At 40.3% G+C, this 24352-nt stretch overlaps 1 protein-coding gene across 3 annotated transcripts in view; it reads right to left on the bottom strand.

Moving 5' to 3' along the window:
• Positions 1–23736, bottom strand: part of AFTPH (aftiphilin) — a 42316-nt gene extending 18580 nt beyond the window's left edge. For all 3 annotated transcript variants that reach the window (XR_012579439.1, XM_005489383.4, XM_005489384.4), the window contains exons 1-6: positions 23507–23736; positions 12910–14689; positions 3146–3297; positions 2515–2641; positions 2139–2195; positions 508–630 (exon numbers count right to left, since the gene is read on the bottom strand). Coding sequence is in view for 2 of the 3 variants with exons in the window: in XM_005489383.4 (XP_005489440.1) it covers positions 508–630; positions 2139–2195; positions 2515–2641; positions 3146–3297; positions 12910–14679 (2229 nt within the window). In the remaining variant the exon portion in view is untranslated. The remainder of the gene's footprint in view (positions 1–507; positions 631–2138; positions 2196–2514; positions 2642–3145; positions 3298–12909; positions 14690–23506) is intronic.
• Positions 23737–24352: the final 616 nt, after the last annotated feature.

Here is a 24352-nt window from a genome sequence, read left to right as displayed (position 1 = left end):
CTCTTGGGGCAGCTGGGCTGCTTTGCATGACACTCTGAAGAAGAAAGAAAGGGCAAAAGGAAATTAACGTGAACAGTATAAATGTAAATAGGATCATTCAGAAAACTGAGTGCTAACCAACATGCAGAACAACCACTAACAATGAGCTCCAGAAAAAGCAAAGATGAAGAACCCTAGCCAGAGGTCAGATGAGTCTGAAATTACATACAAAATCTGTCTACCTGCCCAGTGCCTTTGAGAGCAAACTGCTGTGTAACAGTAAGGATCATCAGGACTCTGAAATGGTGGCCACCAACTGCTACAGCCTCATCACAGGGACTCCCAGTCATACATGAAAAGCAGATCCAAGAGCAGGACTTCAATCTGGCACAACCAACAGCTGCCTTTTACATATAGGTGTCTTTGAATACACCATCCAGATATTTTAAACATAAAGATACAATGCACCCCATTATTTCCCTCATTCTTTCTTTGCCTCTGCTGTCCCTTCTCTCCCTGTTTTTTTACCTGGAACTGATCAGATGCACATGTGTTCATCTCTGGTGATACAGGAGGTGTCTGTCCTATTGAAGCTATTTTTTCTGCTGCAGATATTGGTTTCAAAGGTTCCTTGGTAGGTTCTAACATACCCTGAATAAACAAACAATAAACAAATAAATAAATAATCTGATTTTTAAAAATGACTTGCACACACAGACACACACATTTACAGACATTTCAAGAACTGCAGATGCCAAAAACCAGAACACACTACTAGGTAGAACTACCCCCAACTAAGGGCTTGGGGGTAACTATGTATCTCTAGGACACTTTCACTGTGTTGAGATGGAGCAGGGGAAAATGAAAATCATTGTGGGTCCTTAGGCCTAAGAAACATTTTAGAGCTAGTAACAAAAATCCAACTGTTGAGATGGAGCTTGCTTTCAACTTTCAGTGAGGTAATTTAAGCTGGAGAAAACATTTACTTGATAAGGTGATGTCTTCTCCTCCCAACTGTGTGTAGACTATTCCAGAAATATCAAATGACCCATCACAAAAGTACAACTGCATTCATTCCATTTCAACAATTAAGTAATCCAAAAGAAACAAACCAAATTATCAGTTTTCAGAATGATGCCAAGAATGATAATTACTGAGATGGCAATAAATGCATTAAGAAGCATTAAGAAAATAAACTCATATTTTAATTTTAAGTAAACATTTAAAATATAGATAGTATTATGAAAAATGTCTGAAATCCGATCTTGAAAAAAATATAGGGAGAGAAGATCTACAGAAAGCCCAAAGTTTGCACTGAGACATGCCAACCACCTGAGAAAAATGAGAAACCCCCAAACAAAAGCATGGGATTTGCAACTACAGCATTTTAAACAATTTTCAGAAAGTCACTTGCCAAGATCAACTGTCTCACAAATGTTTCTACACTTTATTAGGGCAGCTTTGAATTTACCCACTAGTTCAATAATTTCTTTTGGACACCAGAGAAACACAGAAAGCAATGTGGAAACAGAAAGCAACAAGCCACTTTACTCCTACTCCTGCTGCTATCCAGCTTATTGTGTGCAAAAATATTAAAAAAATTTAGGAGACAATTATCAGCAACAACAATCTGCTGCAAAAAATAACTGCATGTGTTGCAAACATAGTCCTGCTCACAAACAGGAAGAAAAAAGCAATATTTCAGAGTTGTTTTAACTACCTGTATCAGAATACCATGTTAACATGCAAAGAAGCACACAAGCTGACCTTGATGCATCAGAAAACTGTAGAAGTCACTCTATAAAATTAACCTACATAATTAAATCAGTCTAATATAAACCAAAGAAAACTAATTTTTTACTGCTTCATTTGTGGATGATCATATGAAAATATTCTGCTCAGATCAGCAAAAATCACAACCCTTATCTTCTCCTTGTTTTTACCAAATACTTCTTTCCCTTAAAATCAAGTATCTGCTTGCACACATAATGAAAATTATTTATTTGGTAATTCTTTTCTAGCATTTCTACTGATGCCTAAGCCATAACTGTACTCACAAAAATATCTTTCAGCACACTTGGTGTTTAATGTCATTTAATATACCTCATTATATGATGTTGCTGGAATTATAACAAAAAATAATACTAAAAAAAGCTTACCAGTCCTGCTGCATACATGGGTACTATAACAGGCTGCTTCTTGTTGCCTGTAAAGAGCTGATAAAACAACAAAGAATTTACTTAAGAGTTTCTTCTATGTCAGTGATGGAAATGTTTTTCAATGCTACATAACTTGAATAAGATTAGTATCACAGAATAAATGCTATGTTAATTATAACACAATGGTTAAAAACTAATTTTTGCAACTTTTGACATTAATAGGGCTTGTAAAAGGTTGCCAGGTGGTCTGTCATGAACACCCATGTCCTGTGCAACTAGACAATTAGGAGAAGGCATTCACACAGAACACCTCCACCTGATTCTACATATAAAGCAGCTTCCTTATTTAAAAAGGCAGTTTTGCTGGCAGACTCACAATATTTCTTGTGTCAATTCCCAGGGAGCACAGAAGCTTTTTGTTGCTGTGGGAGCCACCCCACTGGTATCTCAGTCCATATGCATCGTGGATGTCCTGCAGCTCTGTCCACACGTCCATCAGTTCCCTGCACAACCCATCATAAATCAAGTCATCATTCAGAAATACAGCTTAGCAGCCTCCAATACTTATTCTGTTTTTTAATGCAAGTGACTTATTATACATTCCAATTAAATTTATGCCCAAGCACAATACCCAGGGGAACTAAAACTGCAGTGTTCTCAGAGCAATTATAGTTCAGACTTCTTACTGGAAAATGATGTCCATGGCAGGCAGGACAAAGCCTGCTAAGACTTCATCATTACATGAATAAATACAGTAATTTATAGCAAGTGTAACTAATAAGACATATTTGGTTAATTCAGAGACATAATTGAAAAGAAGATGATAGGCGGCTGAGTTGCTAAGTGAAGTACTCCTGGTGTATGTAGTCACTGAAAACAAGAATTCTGAGAGAGAGCTGATTTTCACTCGATGGCTTCTCAAAATACTTGAAGCAAACACCTCATTTTAAATTACTGCCATATGTGTTTCAAGTTCATCTTATATTTGTTGCACTGTGGTTTCTTACCCAGTACTTCCTAAGGTCTCCTCAGTTGTTATCTGCTTTTCACCTGCTTCCAGCAAATGATTCAAGGAACTTATTTCTTCTTCAATTTCAGCAACAGGAATGGAAGGAAAACAGACTTCAAATATTCGTTCCAGACGACTTAGCAATGTTGTCTATACCAAAGAGAAAATATTTATGTCAAGTTTTGCTAACTGTTACAAAGATAAGTCCAATATTACAGCAAGATGGAAAACAACTTATAGCTAACACAAGATTTCACTTACCACAAAATATTAACTGCCAGAGGACCACAAGACTCTTTAAACACCAAATACAGGCTAGGATCCTGTACATTTACTGTTTGCCCTCTGCAAAGTGAGTTTTAACAGAAGTGTCCGAAGTCACTCTGGTAGAAATTACCAGAAAGTGCACACAACAAGATTTAGGCTATATAAGGACAATGTCTCAGCAATATAAACAGCATATATTGGAAATAATGGTTTCCAGACATTTTAACTCCAAAGCATGCACTGGGCCTTGGCAGATGGATCTAACATGAAAAACAAAACAAAAGTCAAACAACCTCCTGCCCTCACAAAACCAAAAAAATCCCTCTGTTTTTTCTGACAAGCATAGGATGCTTTCTTCTTTTCAAGTTCTTCCCTTACATTTCTCTTTTCTCTTTAGTATGTCCATATAGACAGGATTTCAGCTTCTTGTACCTCTGTTAACTGGTCTTGGACATCAGATGTACTAATGATATGGAATTTTTTTTTCAACCCATTAAAAACAGGTAAACAACAAGCTTTTAATATTTAGTAAAATATCAATTTCAATAGTATTTTTTGCAAGATATGCTTGTAAAAATGAAAATAAAGCCTTTTTTAATGTACTCATTTTTGCCAGAAACACATGAATCTCTTTTCTTGCTAAGGAAAGGAGACACAAGCCTGGCATTCAGTGGAGTGTTTCCATCTTTCTAGTTTAGTGTTCCTCAACAACCACTTTCCCAGTGCCCTGCTGCAACACACACAGGGCAGCATCCAGCAGCTCCAGCACCTGCTTTTCTACTGGGGAAATGGAAAAGAAACAGAGTAGGCGGAAATCCCAGGAGCATCCCACAGCATGTGCTGTTTTAGCTGTGCCAGCAGAGCCCTCCTGTGGAGATGCAGCATATTCCAGCAACAATGTTCAATTTACACATAGGCCTCAAAACAGAGGGTTTTTGTTACAACTGAGATGATTTAAAGTTCAAAAAAGCAAGGCTGTAGGAGGAAGTTACCTATTTTAGTTAGGCCAATCGATACAACCGGGACAAACCTTCATGCAGCAAAGTATCTGCTTCACAATTCCAATAATTCTCTGCAACATTTCTTATTTGAACTTTTAGCTGAAAATTTGCCTTGTCTCTCATCTCAGGTAAGCAACTCACTGACCATGTACATCAGCAAACATAACAGAGGTAAACATGTTATCAGAATATCTGGATTCTGTGTTGGAGTTGGGAGGATGAGTCAGGAACTGGGATGGAGTCTGTCCAGACTATTCTGTCTGTTCAGCCTCTAACTGCAAAAAACAGGAAAATGAACTGGCTTAGAGCATCAGCTCTTCAGTTTTTACTGCCTGGGAAAGAAATGCCTGAGAGGGACAGCCACCAGGTACACTTGCAAACCATAATGTAAAAATGTGCAAAGATCTAAACTCAGAGCATACCTGACTCAACCCCCTCCCCCCGCTTTTTTTTTTCCTTTTCTTTTCTTCTTCATTGCCTCTCTGGTAAATTCTGACCATAATGAGCCATGTTCTACAGTAAATATTTCTTCTTTTAATCATCTCTCAATGCTCAGTCATTCTGGCCATACACAAAGTTGCAATACTTGTAGGCTGTTTCCTGTTTGTTAACCAGAACTAAGACAACAGCTTACATTTTTAGGAAGTAAAACTAAACACTATTCCAGATTCTAGCTTAATGCTTTAACACACTAAAGCATACTCTGCTTCAATTTTAAACCTTAACTTTGCCTACAATATATCACTTCCCCTTATCTTGCATTAACAGGTGATGTTTACTTCATTTCTGTAATAAAGCAAGAGTACAAATCCCCAGGGAAAAGCAAGAGGCAGATGAATGGCATTGGATCACAGAGACAGCAAGGCATCACATTTCTTGAAAAGGATCAACATTTGAGAACATGCTAGTGACTAAAAATATGCTTGCTTAGGTAATGAAAGAACTAACAGAACATCTCTAAGAACCAAGCAGAATCTCAATCAGTGTCACATTTCAAATTTGAGTTTAAGAACTGTGCCAAAATTTCAGGAACAGTTTAACTATAGCATTCTTTACACTTCCTGTCATCTTTTCTAAATTCCCAGCGATGCTTAGCCCTTATTTCTATATGACAAAGAATGGTTTCCATAGCAAAGCAGAATAATTAATTCTGTATGTGCAAATGGACAAAGGGATGAGTGCACAAACACACATCTCCACACAGTGGCAAGCAGCTGGACTCGGTTTTGTAATGAAATTACAAAGCAACTGAACTTGTTTTGGTGATGAAATCCTGTGGTCACAGCTTCCAGGTATTAAGGGCATCACCAAGATTTTAAAGCTGGTGTAAATGTCCACCTCCTACAAACTCGAATCTATTGTTGCATAAATCAGACTGCAAGAAAATACTGTGCATGACCAGAAGTAATGTCACATCTGTCTTTCTGGAAAAAAACAGGCAGAAACCAATAATTTTTATCCACTTCTCATGTCACCAAAAGTATTGATACATGATTGTTCTCCATGGCCATTCAAGAAGAATAATTCTTGAAGGCATTTACAGAAGATGTGAAAAGGCTACAGCTGCCATTAAACATTAGCTGTGATTCTCCAAACAGCTGATAAATAGATAAGTAAATTTATTTATTAATAAATTTAAAGACTCATAGTTTTTGTAAATGCATTTTAGCAGACACTTAAGACGTGGTAATCACCACCAGAACCAAAGAAAGTATCAGAGATGCTTTTTAAAAATAAGCATAACCACAAGATTAGAATTTATCTCTGTGGCAATTAAACAGGGGTCAAGATCCATCCCTCAGAGCTGAAAGCCCAAAGCACTTGGTTTACACAATTTGTTTTTTCTTCTTCTCCACCACAAGGTCACAGAATCCAAGAACTCCTTCAACACAGCAATTCTTCATTGACCACCCAGCACACCAAATCCTCCCCAGGTGCCCCCACATGAACCCAACAGTGACAGGGCACTGCCTTTCTTCAGAGCTATCAAAAGGGGAGCTAATAAAATTTGCCATAAAAACAACACACTTGAGCCCCACTACAGAAACAGCGGACACAAATGGCAGTTTTCACCAGGTAACTGCTGTAAGGCTTCTGTGGGTAACGTTTAGGGGAACTCTGTGTGCAAGAGTGCAAAAAAGCCAGTCTTGCTTCTTTCTTTCCATGGTTCTGGTCCCATCTAAGCTGTGGAGCAGACACAAGAACTCACCCAGGTGAGCTCCCTTTCAAAGAGTGGAGCGGCACTTTGTCCTTCCACCCTCTCCCCTTTCCACTGGAGGGCACAGCCCCATTTTTAACACAAGCCCTTATCTTCCCTTAGGAAATCTCTGATATCCCACAGCCTCTCTGCTCTGGCAGCCTCCAGAGGTGCTTTAAGAAGGGGAGAGTCAAACACAGAGGCATGCCTTCAACCCTCCTCATCCTGCTGCCAAGAAAAGAGGCCACAGAGGAAGCACCACAAACTCCAGGCTCTTTGCCTCTACCAAACACAACACTGGAAGATCTAAGAATAAATAAAACCAGTGTAATAGTTAAATTGTTGAGCATGTTTAGATATTCAAGCTTTTGTGAAAAGTAATAAAAGAGAAAAGATATTAAAGGAGATGGAAATGAGCCTATGAAAGATCAAAAATGCTAAACATATAAAGTAGGAAAGGAATAAAGTCCATATGGACATGACTGGCTTCTGGTTGGAACTCAGAAGCTGAATGAAAGCTCTCAAAAAATGACAGAACAAAGCTCAGGGACCAAGAAAAGAAAATTATTAACCACTGAGATTTTATTTAACTTAAATCATGAACTCACTGTTCTGCAGAGTGCCTAGCACAGCTTTTTATGACTATTTTAATAAAATAAAGGTTAAATAAGAAGCTCCCTTTGCTGGGTTTTTTAACAACTAAACCACATTTTTCAGCAACACATTTGCCTGTTAAAAGCTAAGTAGCCATTTACTCTTCTACCTTGACCATGTGTGTGCATGGGCTGGGTGTATTTGGGGTTTTTGTTTGGACAGTTTTATTGATGTTCTTGGAGTATTCTGGGGGGGTGGGTTTGGGGATTTTGTAAGAGCTAAACTTCATGACCATATAGGACACAAGGGAGCTGAAGAACCAATTTCAATGGATGTAACTCCCCATGGGGAACACACCAATCAACTTCCTCAAAATGTTCTGGACTCAAACATTAAACAAAGCTAAATGGTTAACTAAAACCCCACAAGCAAATGAACAAATCCCTAAGTTCTCAATTGAATGGGGATGTTTTTTTCTTTGAAACAGTTTATGGACTGTTTAAACTATGAACCCATTTCCTTTTCACACAGCAACAATTTCTTTCTTTGAGGAGGCAACACCTCCTCAGAAGCAACAGGAGAACAGCTGCAGGCAGAAAAACTCCTGAGTAAAGTGAAGCAAAGCTTACAAAGAAAACTGGTTTAACTCCTCATGTTTCAAATGTGATGGCTTGTCTTCATCCCTACTTTAAAAGCTGGTTAGTATAAGGTAGTGCCATAAATTTCCTAGATGTAAAAAACTGAATTGAAATAGGTGTTTTTATTTACACGGGAAATTTACAATGGAAACACTATTCCTAAACTGAGATTTGCAAATCAGAAAGAGGATGCCACAAGAGCTAAAAAAACCTTCATCAACATAAAATGAGGATTCAAGATTTTTTTTAAACAATAATTTAAAGAATTAAAGAAGGCAATGTTAGTCCTAAATATCCCAAACCCATTTTAAAAGCGTAAATATAAAAGTTTTGAGCTCAGCTGCAAAGCAAATCTGAAAATGTAGTGGCTTAAGGGGAAAAAAAAGTTAAGACTTCTCTGCTCTATTTACTGCTTGATCTGAGTGTTAGAAACTGCAGGGAAGTTCAGGCTAGAAATATGAAGCTGTCTCTCTCCTTCCTGCTGGAAGCTTCACCATTTATTCTCCCTCAGCTGAAGAATGCATCAAATATTGCATCTTCCATGCAAGCAAAGTCCAGTTTAACAGTTATTATTGTGAGCACATAAAACTCAGTGACCATTCCAGTTTGTCACGTTGTTGTTACCTACTGGTGTTATACTAACTTTTCAGTCAGACTGCGAGAGGAAGTACAGCAGATGATACTTGTGTGTACAAAATGGAAAATAATTTTGTCCATAAATAGTAATGTTAAAACAACCCTCTCTCAAACTATTTTCTTTTGCAAGATTCCCCTCAGCCAGTCTGTTCTGAAAACCAGCAATTACTGGCTACTTTTAATAGTGTGATTTTTACTGTTATACAGCTGCAAATACTTCAGAACTGTGCTGTGGACTTAAAACCCCCAAACCTTTCCAAAAGGGTATGTTTACCTAAGTAGTCAGTGCTATTTTAATTTACCTTACTGAACTGAGGGGCTGAAGTCTTTATGGTCATAATTACTTTTCTCCAAAAGGATGCTCATTGCCCAAGACAGAGTACAGTCCAAATGACAGTGATCCAGGGCTTTCTTTGTCTGGGTGCCTATTCATGGCTCAGTAACTGTGCCTCGCCCACACTGATTAATCCAAAGAGGCAGAGCCTGCACAGGCTCTCTAATAAGTGGAGAACCTTAAAATCCACTTGGAGGACTGTTCACCTTTTCCTTCACCCCTTGCCAGGATTTGTTAAGTCTCAGGTAAGATCTGGCCTTCCAACCAAGCCCTTCTTTAGCTCCTATTGCTCTGGAGGTGCCCATGCTCCTTGCACACAGGCAGGCACAGCCATATTCCCCACCCACATGATTACCATGGATTATTACTGCTCTTGTGCCTCACTGCTGAATCCTATATATATATACATATATATTCTTAATGCAGCAGAGTAACCCCCTCAGCTGACTAATGCTCAGCATTATCTCATGGAAAAAGCTGCCCTACAAGCCTTATATTCATCATAAACAAAACCTGGTAGTGTGCAATGAGATTTCATAGAAAGGACTAATGCTTGTGCAGATTTGCTCAAGACTTATTGGATCAACCATTTCAGCCACAACTACATCCTGAATCTGTTACTGAACACAAAGGCACATCCCTAATGCAGAGTGCAGCCATTCTGAAACCAGGCATTAGATCTTTTCAGCTGCAGACAAACTAAATGGATTAAGGTATATGCAGCATTAATATGGGTTCAGATGGTAGTTTGTGTGCACACCATGCCCTTCCTCCTCTCCCCTCCACACAGAACCACTGAACAGAACAGGTCAGCATGTTACAAATCCTGCACTGCAAATTGTGAGCAGAATTCAGAGAGCCTGAGACCAAAGGCAAAGAAGAAAAGACCATGATCTTTTTGCCACTACATGTGACTATATAAGGGAATTTTTGTGAACTTCCCACCTCTTAGTTTCATCCTTTATATTGTATATTTTCTAATAAAAACTGGATTAAGTAGTTGAATTGAAGCAAAGCCTATTTTTAATTAAAGATTATACCAAATCCACAGTCTTTAAACAGTTTGCCCATCATACATACATCGTGCAATCAAGACTGCATTCAGAAAGCACAATATTTTACTGCCATCTCCACATTCAGAATCTACAAACTAAGAAACAAAGGAAAATACACAGAGACCTTTTCAATGGAAACTTGAGCTACTGATAAATAACTTTGCTTTCATGCTGCATTCTGATGGATGAAAATTGCTGTATACATTATTTCCACATTTAAACAGCATTGCTGCTGGCTAAGTAGCCTTTTCAATTTTCTGCTTTTGCAAAGAATTCCATTAGGATCATTCTGTTTATAAACCATTCAGGATTCTTTCATCACCACATTACAGTGCCTCTCCCAGCCTCACCATCACTGATCAAGTGTATTCAGTATCTTGTAAACGATCCCAGCTCACCTTTAGCCTAAGCTGAGATCTCAATTTTCCCATCTATCTCAAGTGTCTAACACATGCACTGTTTGTACACAGCCTGCTCCCTTTGGGTTGCTACAGCAAATGCTTTTTAGATCTGCCAGCAACACATTGATGCAGGTAATCCCCTCCTCCCTACCCCTCTTTAGGTTGGGTAATAACAAACTTTTTCTTCCCTCTCACCAGATTTATCTTGCCTGCCAGTATTTCTGCTTTTGCATCAAACAGCTGCAGAACCAAGTTTAATACCTGCCAAACAGAAGATTGGCAACTACTTTAAAATGCCATATTTTGTGATTTGACTCAGTGACAACCTCTTAAAAGACAGCAAGGAAGCTGATCAAAATCTGAGTTTAATTTTACTAAGCTTCTGCACTCAGAGTACCAGGGCTGTCTGCTGGCTCATGCTGACTCATTAGTTAACCTCTGTTTCTAGCAGCAATTTAGCAAACTGTGGCTCAATGGATTATAAACAGAATAACTATTTAATTTTAAAACAAGGATTGTTTAATTAAAAAAAAGTTTTAGTGGATCCCTCCGAAACTTCAAGCACTTACAAAGTAACTACTACTTTAAGAGTTAACTGAAAAAAAATGTAGCAATTGACATTGCAAGGCTAAGGAAACTATTGCAACAGAGAAAACACGTCCAGCTCAACTTCCTCTCCAGTTTATTTGTGTAAAACATTCTCTCAGCTGTACTTCCTCACTGGCAGAGGAAGGAGAACATCACTTCAGATCCAAACAGTCACAACTGACTGCAGCATAAAGAGAAGGAATGAAAAAAGTCTTGAAGTCTTAAAATCTGCTTTACAATTAGACTTCATGGTAGACTTTAAGTAAGGAACTTCCAATTTACTTGACTTTTGTTAAGGCAGGCTTGGGGAGGGAAAACTTAATTACAGAGGCTCTGAGGGTTCTGTTTATATAATATCTACATTCAGAAGTGTTTTCTATTGAAAATCTATCATAAAATCACAGAAAACTTTAAGTGAAAATAAATATTTGAAACCTTTAGGCTATCCCTTAATATTAATTAATTACAAGAAAAAAGGGATGATTTACTAGAATCATCTTCCCACCCCATTTCTTTCTCAGATTCTGGACAGTCTTTTAAGTGGCAAGAGAAACAACTGAGATTAATTGCAATAATCTTAGTATTCTCAAATGTTATGGGTGAATAGGTAGCAATAGATTTGTGCTTTCAGCTTAAGAAATGGACCAACACATTCAGGTGATACAGCAAGGTCTGACACAGACACAAAAATCAGCCTGCAGGTTTGCTCAGGAGCCTTTTCTTTGGCTTGTGAAATCTCTTTGAGGTTTGGAGTGTTAGTCACTGCACGGAACAGCAGGCAGGAAGAGCAAGGCATGAGGCTCGCAGCTTTTAACGTGACAAGAAATCAGTGCTAAGTCCCAAAAGCTCCATTCCATTTGCTGACGCTGGCAGAGCTCCAGCTGGCACAACCTCCTGAAAAGCCATTTCACCTGTCACTGGTAGGAAATGGGAAGAGGCAGGGCTGTCACTGAGCAAGGCCCTGAAAGAAAGGACTTACCTCATTTCCTTTTATTGCCAGAGAAGACCCAAACCTTTCAGGCACATATTCCCACTAACATCCTTTACTGCTGGTGCTGCTGCATGCTTCAAAAGGACAGGGCAAACTCTAAACTACTCACATGGAATGACATGAATAAAAAGAAGCTTTGAAGAAAATTCTAAACTGAAATTCTTGTTCTGGATTTTGTAAAAGTATTATTAAATGCTTAACAAAAAAAGTCTTTGTAGGAATAGCCACAGATCTCAAAATGACTGTCAAAAAGGTTTAGGAAGTAACTAATTAGGAATTAATGAATATTTAGCAACGAAAGCAGAAAACATAGGAGAAGTGGTAGAAATAAACCTATTTACTTCTCTCTCCTGGAAACTTCTAATTAGAAATAGCAGCAGCTTTAACAAATCACCAGTCCTCTGTGATGTTGCTAGAATGTGCAGCTCCCCACAATTAATACCTAACAGAGACTTATTTTTAAAGAACTTTTAAAGAGTTAACTTCCCAGGAGTTTGAATACCCAAGACAGAATTCCACAGCTTGTGTTTTATCATGCTGTCTGCTCTAAGTGAATTAGTACAACTACTTACAAATCAGATCATCACTTTTAATCAGGTTTTGAAAACATTGATAGAGAATGGTGATGGAAAATTTTGGGAACCAGTAATCCCAGCTTCTGGTCACACCACTATTTTACAAAAAGGCAACACAGTGCCTCTCCAAAAGGCAGTAAACAATGAAGCAAAAGGAAAAACTATCACAGGCTCTGAAATGTTCAGGTTGGCTTACTCCTTTGATCAATTTATGTAAATGATCACATGTAATCATCAAAACACATTCCTACAAGTTCCAGCACACCCTGCTCATTTGTCTGTGGGAAGTAACAGTGCTGCAAAGATCTGCAAGATCCAAACACAGCATAATGTTTCATGCCAGCCCGCCTCACAGAGCACATTAAATCTCTCCTGAAAGGCAAACAAGGACTATTCAAATATTTGTTGTACGCAGAAGCAGGAACCAGGAAGAACTGTATGCACAAGAGCAGAACAAGACTGAGGAAAACAAAGCAAACTCTTACCTGAACTGAAGGTGATAGCTCTTGCTTACTGATAGTCCCTTGGAAAGATGCTAGAGCAGCACTGTCAGTCTTGTGGAACACGGGGCCATCGCTCCTGGTAGACACATCTGTCCTATGTGACTGCCACGTCTCTTTTCTGTGATGAGATTCACCAGCCTGCTCGTCTCCAAAGGCAGCCCAAGAACAGCTGTCTTTTTGTTCATCTTCAAAAGCATTCCAGTCTGTGGCCTGGTCACAACCTGCTGAACTGAAGTCCGCAAAGTCATCCGAGTCCTGGAAAGCAACACTCTCATCTTGAGGTTTTGGCACCGAATCAAAGTCTCCAAATTCAGTATTGTCACCACTTTCTACCTCAGTAGTATGCTGGAAGTCTACCCCAGAAGTTTTACTGGTAGTATCACATTCTAAAGTGCCAGCAGCCTGATTTAGTTCAGCTTGGTCCAAACCTGCTGGCTGCTGACACACAGTACTCGTGTCCCTGAATTCACCAAACTCCTCGTCGGGTTCGCTGGCGTGTGCGGGCTGCTCAGGAGTTCCTTCTGAATCGAGAGCGTTTACTGAGCCTTCGGCATTCCTGAAGGTGGGAGATGCACTGCTGACTGAACCAAAGTCACCAAACACATCATCATGTTTGTCACTGCAAACTACAACTTCAGTGCTACTTCCACCATTCTTGAGATCTTCATCACCACCCAGTTTGTCTCCTGCAGGATCACAGCTGAGGCTTTGGATCTTATCAGCCTGGATGTCTGCTGCTTTTGAAGAATCCTCAGACCTACTAAAATCTTTGCCATTCTCTATGTGATGTTGTCTTCTCCTCCCACTGTGCTCTCCGTTCTCTGTAGTGCATATTGAACTTCCAGTTGTTTGAGACGTACTAGAAATTGCAAATTCCAGTGCTGAGGGACCCTGTTCACAACTAATTTCTGAAATGCAAAGCTCTTCTTCACTATGAGTTACTCTGTTTATTCTGTTGTTCTCCTGAATGCTCACTGAGTCTCTTTCATTAAGAACACTGCATATTGTAGGCTCTGCTCCCTCTAAATGGATTGGGGTTTTGTTTGAGAAGGTAGCAAAATCTGCAACATCTTCACCTGAGCTAGGCATTGAGTTCAAATTTTGCTCAGTACTATGGGTGCTAACAGTTTTCAGTCCCTTTGAGTCACCAATACTGTCTAGATCTTCTGTTCCCTGAGGATTTACAGGGTCTGATGCTGCAAATCCGTTTGTTAGAATCTCTAGACACGGAAGTTTCTCACCATTACAAGCATCTATTTGCTCATCCTGCCTCTCAACTGTTACACCAGTTCTAACCACATGAGAAGAAAAACCCTCTGATTTTCCAGTGTTGTCTCTTTGTTCCCCCCTTCTGTTTACATCTTCTAAAGCGGTACCTGAAGTTCTAAACTTAGATTTTTCTTTGATAGTACTAGTAGCTGACATATCAGAAAGCTCCTTAGGATGAGTAGGAAGCTCTGCAATGCAGTCTTTATCTTTACCATTTTTAACAGATGTGAAAGTTGCAATGCTAGCTACATTGTCAGAATAATCATGGAGTGGGATGAAATGATTTGTGGGTATAAACTCTTCCTTTGGATGACTGTAGTCTGCTGTATCAAAATCAGCAAAAGCTACACCAGCAGTGCTCACACCAGAAAATCCTCCAAACTCATCTTCATCATCATCATCAGCTCCATTGTCAAGTGGTGGAGGGGATGAGGAGTACATTCGAATAATGTCTGGTTCCATTGTTTGGTTCTGCTTCAACATTAATGTATTTCTGTGTGAGGGGAAAACAGAGCTATGTTAGAACAGGGCTAGCTTTCATTTTCTTATATATTTCATTTTTACAGTTTCATGCCTCATTTTTAAAGTGTGTATATAGGTCAATATCTGTATTATATATCAGAAAGAAACACTCCCCAAACCCATGTGTTTTACAGGTCACAAAGAATCTATTGGGACAGTTCAAGTCTCTTCTAAACTGTGACATGATCAAATTGTCAGCAGACAGTGCTGAAATTATCATCTTGAGCTGTTGTGCAATACACTGGCACAACTAAATTCAGTTTAAACCCATCAGTTCTCTACCTCCCATCACCAGCAGTTCACAAAAGTGCCAGTGACCCTGGTCCATGATTTGCCACACTCCTTGTGTGCTCAGGTGTGTGACAGGCATTAAGCCACTGCATTGGGCAATGCCACAACAGCCATACACATAAGGGACCTTCATCACTGTCAAAGACTTTAAAAAGTGCTTCCATAAGCTCTGAAATGAAGGAGTGGAGGAAGGAACTGCTGTTAGAACCACTAGCTATGACCTGCTGCCCTGCTCTCTTTCTACCAAACCATGGGCTTCCCTTTGGTTGCCCTGTTCTCTGGATTTCCCACCCACAAGCCAACACACTGCCTCCATCTCTGCTGCCACCAGCCTGCTTCTGTCCTAGGAACCAGCTGAGAAATGCCATCATGATGCCACCAGTAAAGCCTAGAGCCAAACACACTTCATCAAAACTCATTCTCAAAAAGAGAGCTGAGCACGATTATTCATAAAATATTTAACCACAAATCACTAAACCACAGGGGGAAAAGAAAAAAATAGTATTCCCATGGCCTAGATAGAAACAGATTAAGGACTTTCTCTGTCTTAACATTGCAAACCATTGCAGGAACAAGCCAGATATGGATGGAAAATTTTCTTTCCTAAAGAATGATCTTGACTTTTTCAATGCTGTGTGCAATTAATGAAACAATAACTACTAGTATGTATAAATTCACAGTTGTACACATCACTGAACTAGTCCATACCTTAAAACCCTTCAAAGAAGAGCTCACACCAATCTCTCTCCATTTCAAATGACACTTGACATGAATGAACTGTAATAACACTAAGCCTCACCTACAGAAAAAGAGTGGAAACAACCTACACATATTGGCAAATATTTGAACTTCTAACCACCAGAATAAGTGCAGACTTTACAACACTAGTTCTGCAACACAGATAAAACATGATCCTTATATCCAGTGCCTTTAGCAAACAACTTTGTAAAAGCACCTCAAGAGCAGCACACAAAGGGTAAAAAAGCAACAAATGGAGCTCTGCAGTTCTTCTCAAGCACACACCAAGCACTTGATATATTCCAGGAAACTGGCATTCTTGAGGTGACTAACATAAAATTTCTTTTTGAAAGGGTAGTTTGCAGTTACAAAAGTACACCATGCTTATCAGATGAAAGCATGAAGTAATTTGTAACATAACACGCAAACAGAAGAGAACTGCAAAGGAATTTTGTTTAGAATAAAGCCTAAGTTGTCAACAAGCTCCCACATAGGCTTACTCAGCACCAGCTGCTTAACAAGGTATTTGAGAGAAGAGCTTCACTCACTCTAAACTTCTGAACTTTCCCATTAAAAGAAAAATGTGTCCATATAGTTCATCAAAAACCATGTGTTTTAAGTCTTTTCAGATTTAGAGGTTGGTTTTCACTGGAGTAATTTGAAATATCACATTCAGGTCTGTGTTACTAACTACACCACCTTACATTAGTGGATCTCATTTTGGCAAGATATCCCAAGAAAAATTCATATACTCCATCATAACAACCCTACCCATTTTTTGGTTGACCATTTACTGTATGACTATTTTAACCTCAGCCAAAAATAAATCCCAACAGAGTTGAGAACATCCTTGGAGGCAAGGATGATCTAAAATAACCCAAATATGCAGTTTCAGGAAACAAACTGAATAATGTGAGAGGAGCAAGCATCACAACCACAGGGAATTTACCCACAAGACTCCTTTTCTTTCCAGTTAACATAAAAAAGGGGAGACAAGAATAATAAGGATAAGCACAGGACAAAGATAACTGCATGGGAGCTGAAGCAGACAGCCAAAACCCAACTGAACATGTAGGAAGATGTCTATTTAAAAACTTTCTCTCCTGTAACTTCTGACATAGAGCAGAAGAATCTTCCTTCAATTTTTCATTTCAAAGAACTTTTAAAACAACACAGGGACCATTTACAAAGCAGCAGTCCAGCAGCACAATGCTCCAGCTACATTTCAGTACCAGTTGCCAAAACAGGATCTGCAAGGAACATTAACTGTACACTTAAAAATTTGATCACAAGTTTGATAGCCTACTATGAGTTTAATCCACAAGAACCCACTGCTTAACCAACTGTATGGACTTCTGTATAATTATTTTTTAAATGTCAGGTATTTCCAGTTATGCTACTGCTGTATTTTAAAAGCCAAACACTGAGAGCTCCAAAATGTATGAATCTGCATTATAAATGAGTGTAAGGTTACAAATGACACAATTTAATTGTTGTTGACAGAACTCAAACTGTAAGAAAAGGAAAAAAGTCATAATGGTATTCCCCCTCCTCTTGACTAATCAGCGATAAATTTTTAAACTCGGCATAATCCCAATTCTCTTCACAATATAAAACAGCATGGGTATTTTATAGTCTTAATGTAGTTTTTCTTCAGAAAGAATTTCATTATGGTCCTCTTTCATGACTTCCAAGAGTGTTCTATCTGCCAGCTAGAAACCAAATCAGTTCTTGTCCATTGAAACCTTTGGTGAAAACCCACAGGTCTGACAGAACAAACACTTTGCTCCTTATTTCATTTAGTTAATCCCTGCTTTGTCTGGCATTTCAAATACAGCTGGCACTGTGGCTTCATCTTTTGTAGTCCTTTTACCCAGCTCAGACATACCTTGGTCAAGACATTCTGCTACCTTATCCTGTAAACCTGGTATTTCAAGTGATGTTTACAATGTGATTTAACCCGAAGTAGAATTTGAACAAGTTCTATGACCGATGATATGGATTATTCATCATCTTGTTTTTGAGCCAATTGGTGACCAAATTTAAAAGTCTAGTACAAAGTTAACTCTGTTCACTTATAGATTCTTTAAACATGTACTTCTTAAAAGAAACCACCAATTTTTCAGTACACAATATCATAAGGATTGTGATTTGAAGGCAATTATAACAGCCTTTACTTGTGTAACAGAGCATAACTCGCCTAACTTCTGTGATTTGTAATAAGTAACAACCCAGGTTTCTGGCATCAGACCTTACACCCCGAGGTGAGGAATCTGACACAGCTAAAGAGTTCATGTTTAGTGGATTTCTTTAGTCACAAACACAGGTTTATGCTGACAAATGCCAGTAACTTCTGCAGATCTCAACAGTTTGAGATTAGACTGAAAACAGATTTCTATCAATTGCTCATGGCATGTGGTTGTAGCAAGGTTTTCTAGGAAAAATAAAGAAATGTATTCTCTCTCAGATGCCATTTTCTGTATTTCTTTCTTTTACCTGTTTGCTTGTTGGGTTTTTATTCACTGGAAATGCTAGTTCTTGCTTCCATGTGCTTCTTTATATTCAAATTCTAAAGTTCACCATCAAGGGATTTCTCAAAAAATTTCAGTACCACAAACAGGAGACCACTGTGTAAGTCATACTATAAATGCCATTCACCAATACACTCACATACTGTAAATGCAATTCACCAATACAATCACAAAACATATTGACATTGTACTCTAAAGGAAAAAAAAGCTGCTTAATTAATTAAGAGTCAAGGTTCAAACCTTTTTTCTCAAGTCACATGCATTTAAGAATGCAATTCAAGTTAATTTGAAACATTAAAAGAAAACAAATCAGTAATACTAAAAAAAATTTGATAGGCAAGGAACTGGAAAGAGAAAATGCAAATCCTCCTTTTCTGATCACTAACTAGGTTTTCAAAACATTTACAACAAAACCAGGCTATCTGCTTATTTGTTTGCAGTAAATAGGGAACAATATGTGCTTTCCTCACACACAGATCACATCCTTGTTCAATACCTTTTTGTAGAGTAATAGCAACAGCCTAACAAAGACTAGGCAGCATAGGAACAATGCAATTACACTACACAAAAGCAGGTATAAATAGTTCCTTCTCTGTGTATCTTCCAAGGCAAGACTTGAAACAGCATGTTTGGCTCTTACATAACACCTCAAAAATCAGGAGGTCTCAGGGAGTATCTCTAAAGAAACACTTGAGGCATGGAAATTCAAAAGAAACCCCTTGTAAGGCAGAATGTTTCCTTTAACTTGAGAGGAAGGAAAGCAATGAATAACCTCTCAGCTGTGGATTATTCTGAAGAAAAGCTGAGTTAAGCAAACCACCTCCTTAAAGCACACAGGAAACACAATAATCACAAATGGCACAATCAAGATCTCCATGACAGAAATTACAATGTTACTGAAATACCTTACAGTAAAAGCCTTGCAATGGCAAGGAGATGGATTCAAGTCATTAGCTGCTAGCATCTGATCTTTCCAAGGACATTTAACTCTTACTGCAAGGGAATTCCTCTAGCAAATGCCAAAAATATCACAGTAAGGACCAGATTTAGACCTCTTACTACAGCACAGTGTTGGCTTCCAGTAGGAAAAGCTATCCTCTTCCATCATCTCTTTGTCTTTTCTTTGGCTTAAGAACAATGGAAACCAGATTCCCAGTCTTTCTGCACCTGAGAACCTATTTCTAGAATGGTAGTTGTAAATGAGGAGAGCCTGTCTGTTAGTACAGCATTTCTGCAACCCAAATCCACTCTAGAGAGAGTCTGTCCAGGCTGAAGTCAATATGTTCTTAAATTGGTTTAATAAGCTTACTTTTATTTTTGGAAATAGTTACCAGCAAACAAAATAGAGCAAGAAAATGTTTACTTCATAAAGCCTCCAAGAAATCAATGTTTTCGATTTTGAACTTAATGCTGTTACAGCCAGAAGGCCCATTACCCCAAGCAGGAGTTTCAGAGCACCTTTTCTTGGACATGCATGAGTTGAGGAAAACAATATTCTCCAGTTCCAGTAAAGCCAACATATCTAAGCCTTATTTCTCGCTACCAACCATTTGCAATTATTCATTCCACTGTACATTACTGTGGTTTCAAACACTTAATTTTCTGGACACTTTCTATTACAAAGTGTTGTACGTATACTGAACATTAAAGTAACATAACTCAGGACAGCTTCACCAAGAATCTGGCACTAATCTCAGGCAGCTCATTCTTCCTGTTCTCCTGTGCTCCCCAGCCTGGCATTAAACACCAGGCACCCCTAGACAATCCAGCCTATTCCATATTCAAACCTCTCTGACAGTGCTGCTCTTCCTCTCATCACTGACAATGCAGCAGGACCAAGTTAGGTGGCACACGTGAAATTTAAACAGATCTTGGATATAAGCACTTCCATTTTAAATGTTGTTAAACTATATAAAGAAGTAAACATGTATAATCAGTAGTTGTGCTGCTTCACTTCTTCCTGTTTCATTTTGGCTTAGCTGCAGAATCAGAGAAGCTGTTGGAAAATATGAATCTAAATGTTCTGTTGTTTCATTAAACTCTTTTTAACCAAGAATAGCATTACTCCCCAAACCTAAAAGACCAGGTTGTCCACAAAGTTACTATAAGTAAAAAAATGTTTCAACTCAAAGTCTACTGATATGCTTTAACAGCTGCAGCTGTGCATAAACTGTAAACAGAAAGTGGGGAAAATGTTGTAAGAACAAGCACATTTTCAATTCATATGGGCAAACACAAGTGGCTGGGACAGTCAATCAGGTTACAGCCTGGCTCTGTGGAATGCAGCATTTGTGTCCAACACACAGCACACAGCCACACAATGTGTAAAGACAGAGGCTACAAGTAACACATAACTCAGATGTTTTCATTCTTATGGTTTCTTAAATTCATTTTAAAACAGTGCTTAACTCAGTGAGAAATCTATTTCTGGATGTTACCCTCAAACATACTAGCTGGGAATGTGTTCTAAATTAGGATAAAAAGATGCTAGATTAGAAAGTATTAGAACCAGATTACCCAGGGTCAAGTGTTCTCAGAGACTTGCCCACAGAGCAGTGTGATCTCCATCACACACAAACCCTTCAAACTTCACACAGGCTGCAGCACAGAGTGGATCAGAGCTGCCCAGGGCTGCACTCTGCTGTGACAGCTTCTCCCACAGCCTGGCACAAGGAAAACAGCCATGGGTCTGTTCCCATTACTGCAAATGTACTCACTGCTTGTTTTCCAGGGAGCAGGCTTACTTATTCACCATTTATCCCACCTACAGACATTACCTCATATTAAAAACACAATACAGGAGGGACACCTAATACTCCAAAGAATAAAATCTATTTTCCATCGCTTATCAACAGACATATGAACTTGAGGTGTCACGTTTCCTTCACCCTACTTCCAAACACACTAACGTGAAGAGAGGATTTGCCCTTCCCTGTGGTTCTCCCAACACAGGGCTCTTGGATTTGAAAAACCCAAATTACTTGCTTTACAGCAGATTTCTTAGATCACCTTGCAAGTGGCACCAATACAGAAATATTCCTTGCAATTGAAAACTTTAATTGCCAAAGATATTAGCATGAAAGAAAGTCCACAGAAAATGAGACTGTCAGTTTTCAAACAAGGCATTTCAAGGCTTTTTTTCTCTCTGTGTGTGTGTGTGCATAGCAGCAGCTTACTCAGTGTGGTTTTTTAGCACAAAGCAGAAAATCTAACAGACAAAATTTCTAACACCTAGGAATGAGTAGGATCTAAGGCACTTCTCTAACTATCCAGAAAAATTATAAGTATTTTGAATCCCCATGAAAGGGTGAGCATGTCATTGCGCTGAAATGTTCACAAAGAAGCAGTTTAAGTTGTCAAACAGCACAATAGCACAGAGAGGAATGAACGTTCTGTCGAGAGAGATAATGGTATCTGCAAGAAAATTATGCTGCGGAGTGTAGTGAAAACAACTCGATCGAGCATCAGTTTCTTTACCACTGGATTTCCAACTGATACCACCACAGCCCTGCAAGGACAGCTCAATGAATATTTCAAGAGGAAAAGGCAGAGCTGACTGAGGTCCATCTAAGGTGCTCTATTATTTCCACTGTGAAAGACAAGTCTTTTGAAAGTACTGAAAGTTTCAGAATTTACTTTAGGTAATAAGGGTGATAAAAGTCTTGTGTTAGCTCAGTAAGCTGCTGGTGGAGTTTTTAAGCAGAAATGTAGAGATCACACAGAGCCCTCATCACCAGCAATATGTGACACAAGTATGATTCACTGTGTGAACTCCAGATTTTATAGCCTATTAAATCCTTTGCTAAACAAAAACATGATCTGAGCAAAAACAAAGTACATTAAAAAAACAAATGAGGCTGAGATCCTTCAACTGCTTACTTATAAACAAATTAAGGAAATAAAAACAAGAGGTCATACTTTCACATGACCTTAAAAGGTCATACAATGTGTACTTTATGCAACTAGCAGTGCAGAATGAAAACACCAGAGCTCCATTAGCTTTTCTACGTATTTTTAAGTCTCATTCTCACATTCATGCTATTTATTCTTACGGACATGACTGTTTAAAATAAACAAAACAAGCCCTCAGTAGCCACAGGTACTCCAACTCTTCCCCAGGCTCCCACAGTTAATGTCACATTCCTCCAGGTACAGCTCCAACTTCAGGGGGAGAAACTGCTACCTGTGCATTGCATGAGCAACCCTCTGCCCGTGCTGACAACACAACAGACCATTTTTATTTTTAAAGTAGGCTAATTGCCTTTCCAAGTCTAGTTCATATGTCCAGAGAATAAAATAAGGAGGAAATACTTTTAATTTTGTTCAGTCTCCGAGGACCAATCCAGCTAAAAAGCAGCATCCATCAAACTCACTTTACCATGGGCTCAACACCTGAAAAATGAATTCTAATGAAGCATGTTGGGCTCTAAACCATGCATGGAAACAAAACTTGTAAAGCCAACCCAGTGCAGCTCCTGTCAGCAATGCTTCTCTACTCACTCCAGTCATTTATGAACAGATGTTTGCTTAAGGAGCATTAAACTGCCGGTTTCCATTTCTGTGCTGAAGATGGAAGGAAGGGCTGTCACTATTAAGAGGCCAATTTACTGACACTGTGAAGGAATCCCAAAGTTTAATCGTTGTTTTTAAGGCACTGTCTTCTCTAAAGAAAAAATTATATTTTGGTTCACCAAGCAGACACTTCTCATAGCAAACCGAAGTGTCAGGACCTAACAGCATTTGAGCAATTTCGCCTCATTTCAGAATGACATTACCTCTTCCTCAAAAAGAAAAACGCCGTACTTAAATTATCGTAACTTTGTTCAGCCTGTCATGTCCAGATGCATTTAGCAACAGACACACTCTACGCCCCCCGAAAGAGAAAGCTTGTCAGGAAAAGCCAAACACACAGGACAGCCGAACTTCTTGCACCGCATCCCTGCGCCCTCTCCCAGCTGAACCCCAGGAAAGCGCGGGCCCCGCCGCAGGACAAAGCCGAGCCCCCGCTCCGGCTGCGGCGGGACGAGCCCGGGGAGCGGCGGGGCTCCCCCTACCCTGCCCTGCCCTGCCCGGGCCCGCCGCCCTCCCCCGCGGGCCCACGGCAAGGACGGCGCTGCCCGACAGGCCCCGGCCGCCGCCGCCGCGCCCCGGGGGCAGCGCCCAGGGGTCCCCGGCGCCCTTCGGCGGCCGGGCCCGGCGGGAACGAGCCGCCCCCCGCCGTCTCTTACCTGCGGGCTGCGCGGGGGGCGGCGGGGCCCGGGTGGGCATGGCGGCGGGCGGGGAGGGGGAGGGAAGGAGGGAGGAAGGGGAGAGGGGCCGCGGCCAGTTATCTGCGGCCTCCCGCGGCAACCGCCATGGAGGGGAGCCCCTGTGGGCGACAGGAACCGCGTCGCTGCGGCCCGGCCCCCTCCGGCCGCCGCCTCCCGCCCGCCGCCGCCCACCGCGCTCCCGGCACGCACCGCGCCGCCCCCGCCTGCGTCACGTCCGGCCCGGCCCGCGCCCCACCGCGCACCGCGCTGCGGATAAAGGGCTGAAGGAGCGGGTGCTGCGCTTCGGGCGTCCTGCTGTGCTGTGCTGTGCTATGCCGGCGGGACTCAGGGCTCTAGAGCAGCCTGAGGCTGGAAGGGACCCTAAACGTCAGCTGCTTCCATGCCCCAGCGAGCGTGTGTTAACATTGTAAAGAATAACGTTTAAAAGTGTAGCGTTTGAGTAGCGTGCAAAGCCTGCCATTCGTCCTGGGGCCGTGGTTAACTGGGCTCCGTGCAGCGGTCACGAAGCGGCACGAATTGCGTTAATAAAATAGTGACCGAAGTGTAACATTAGAGCTTTGTTACGGAATCACGGAATGAATTCTGTTGGGAAAGAGCTCTGAGGTCACCGGGCCCAGGCTGTGACCCGGCACCGCGGAGCCAGCCGGACACGGCACCGAGAGCCGCGGAACCGAGTGGCTTCCCTGAAACACCTCGAGGGACCGTGACTCCACCGCCTCCCGGGCAGCCCATTCCGGGGCTGAATCACCTTTTCTGTGCAGAAATTCCTCCCAGTGTCCAACCTAAACCTTCTCTTGCTTACAA

The sequence above is a fragment of the Zonotrichia albicollis genome, chromosome 3 (genome assembly GCF_047830755.1).
Source record: "Zonotrichia albicollis isolate bZonAlb1 chromosome 3, bZonAlb1.hap1, whole genome shotgun sequence".
In the NCBI taxonomy this organism is placed as follows: Eukaryota; Metazoa; Chordata; class Aves; order Passeriformes; family Passerellidae; genus Zonotrichia; species Zonotrichia albicollis.
The sequence above is the reverse complement of the archived record's forward strand: the minus strand, read 5'-3'. Positions and strand labels throughout refer to the sequence as shown.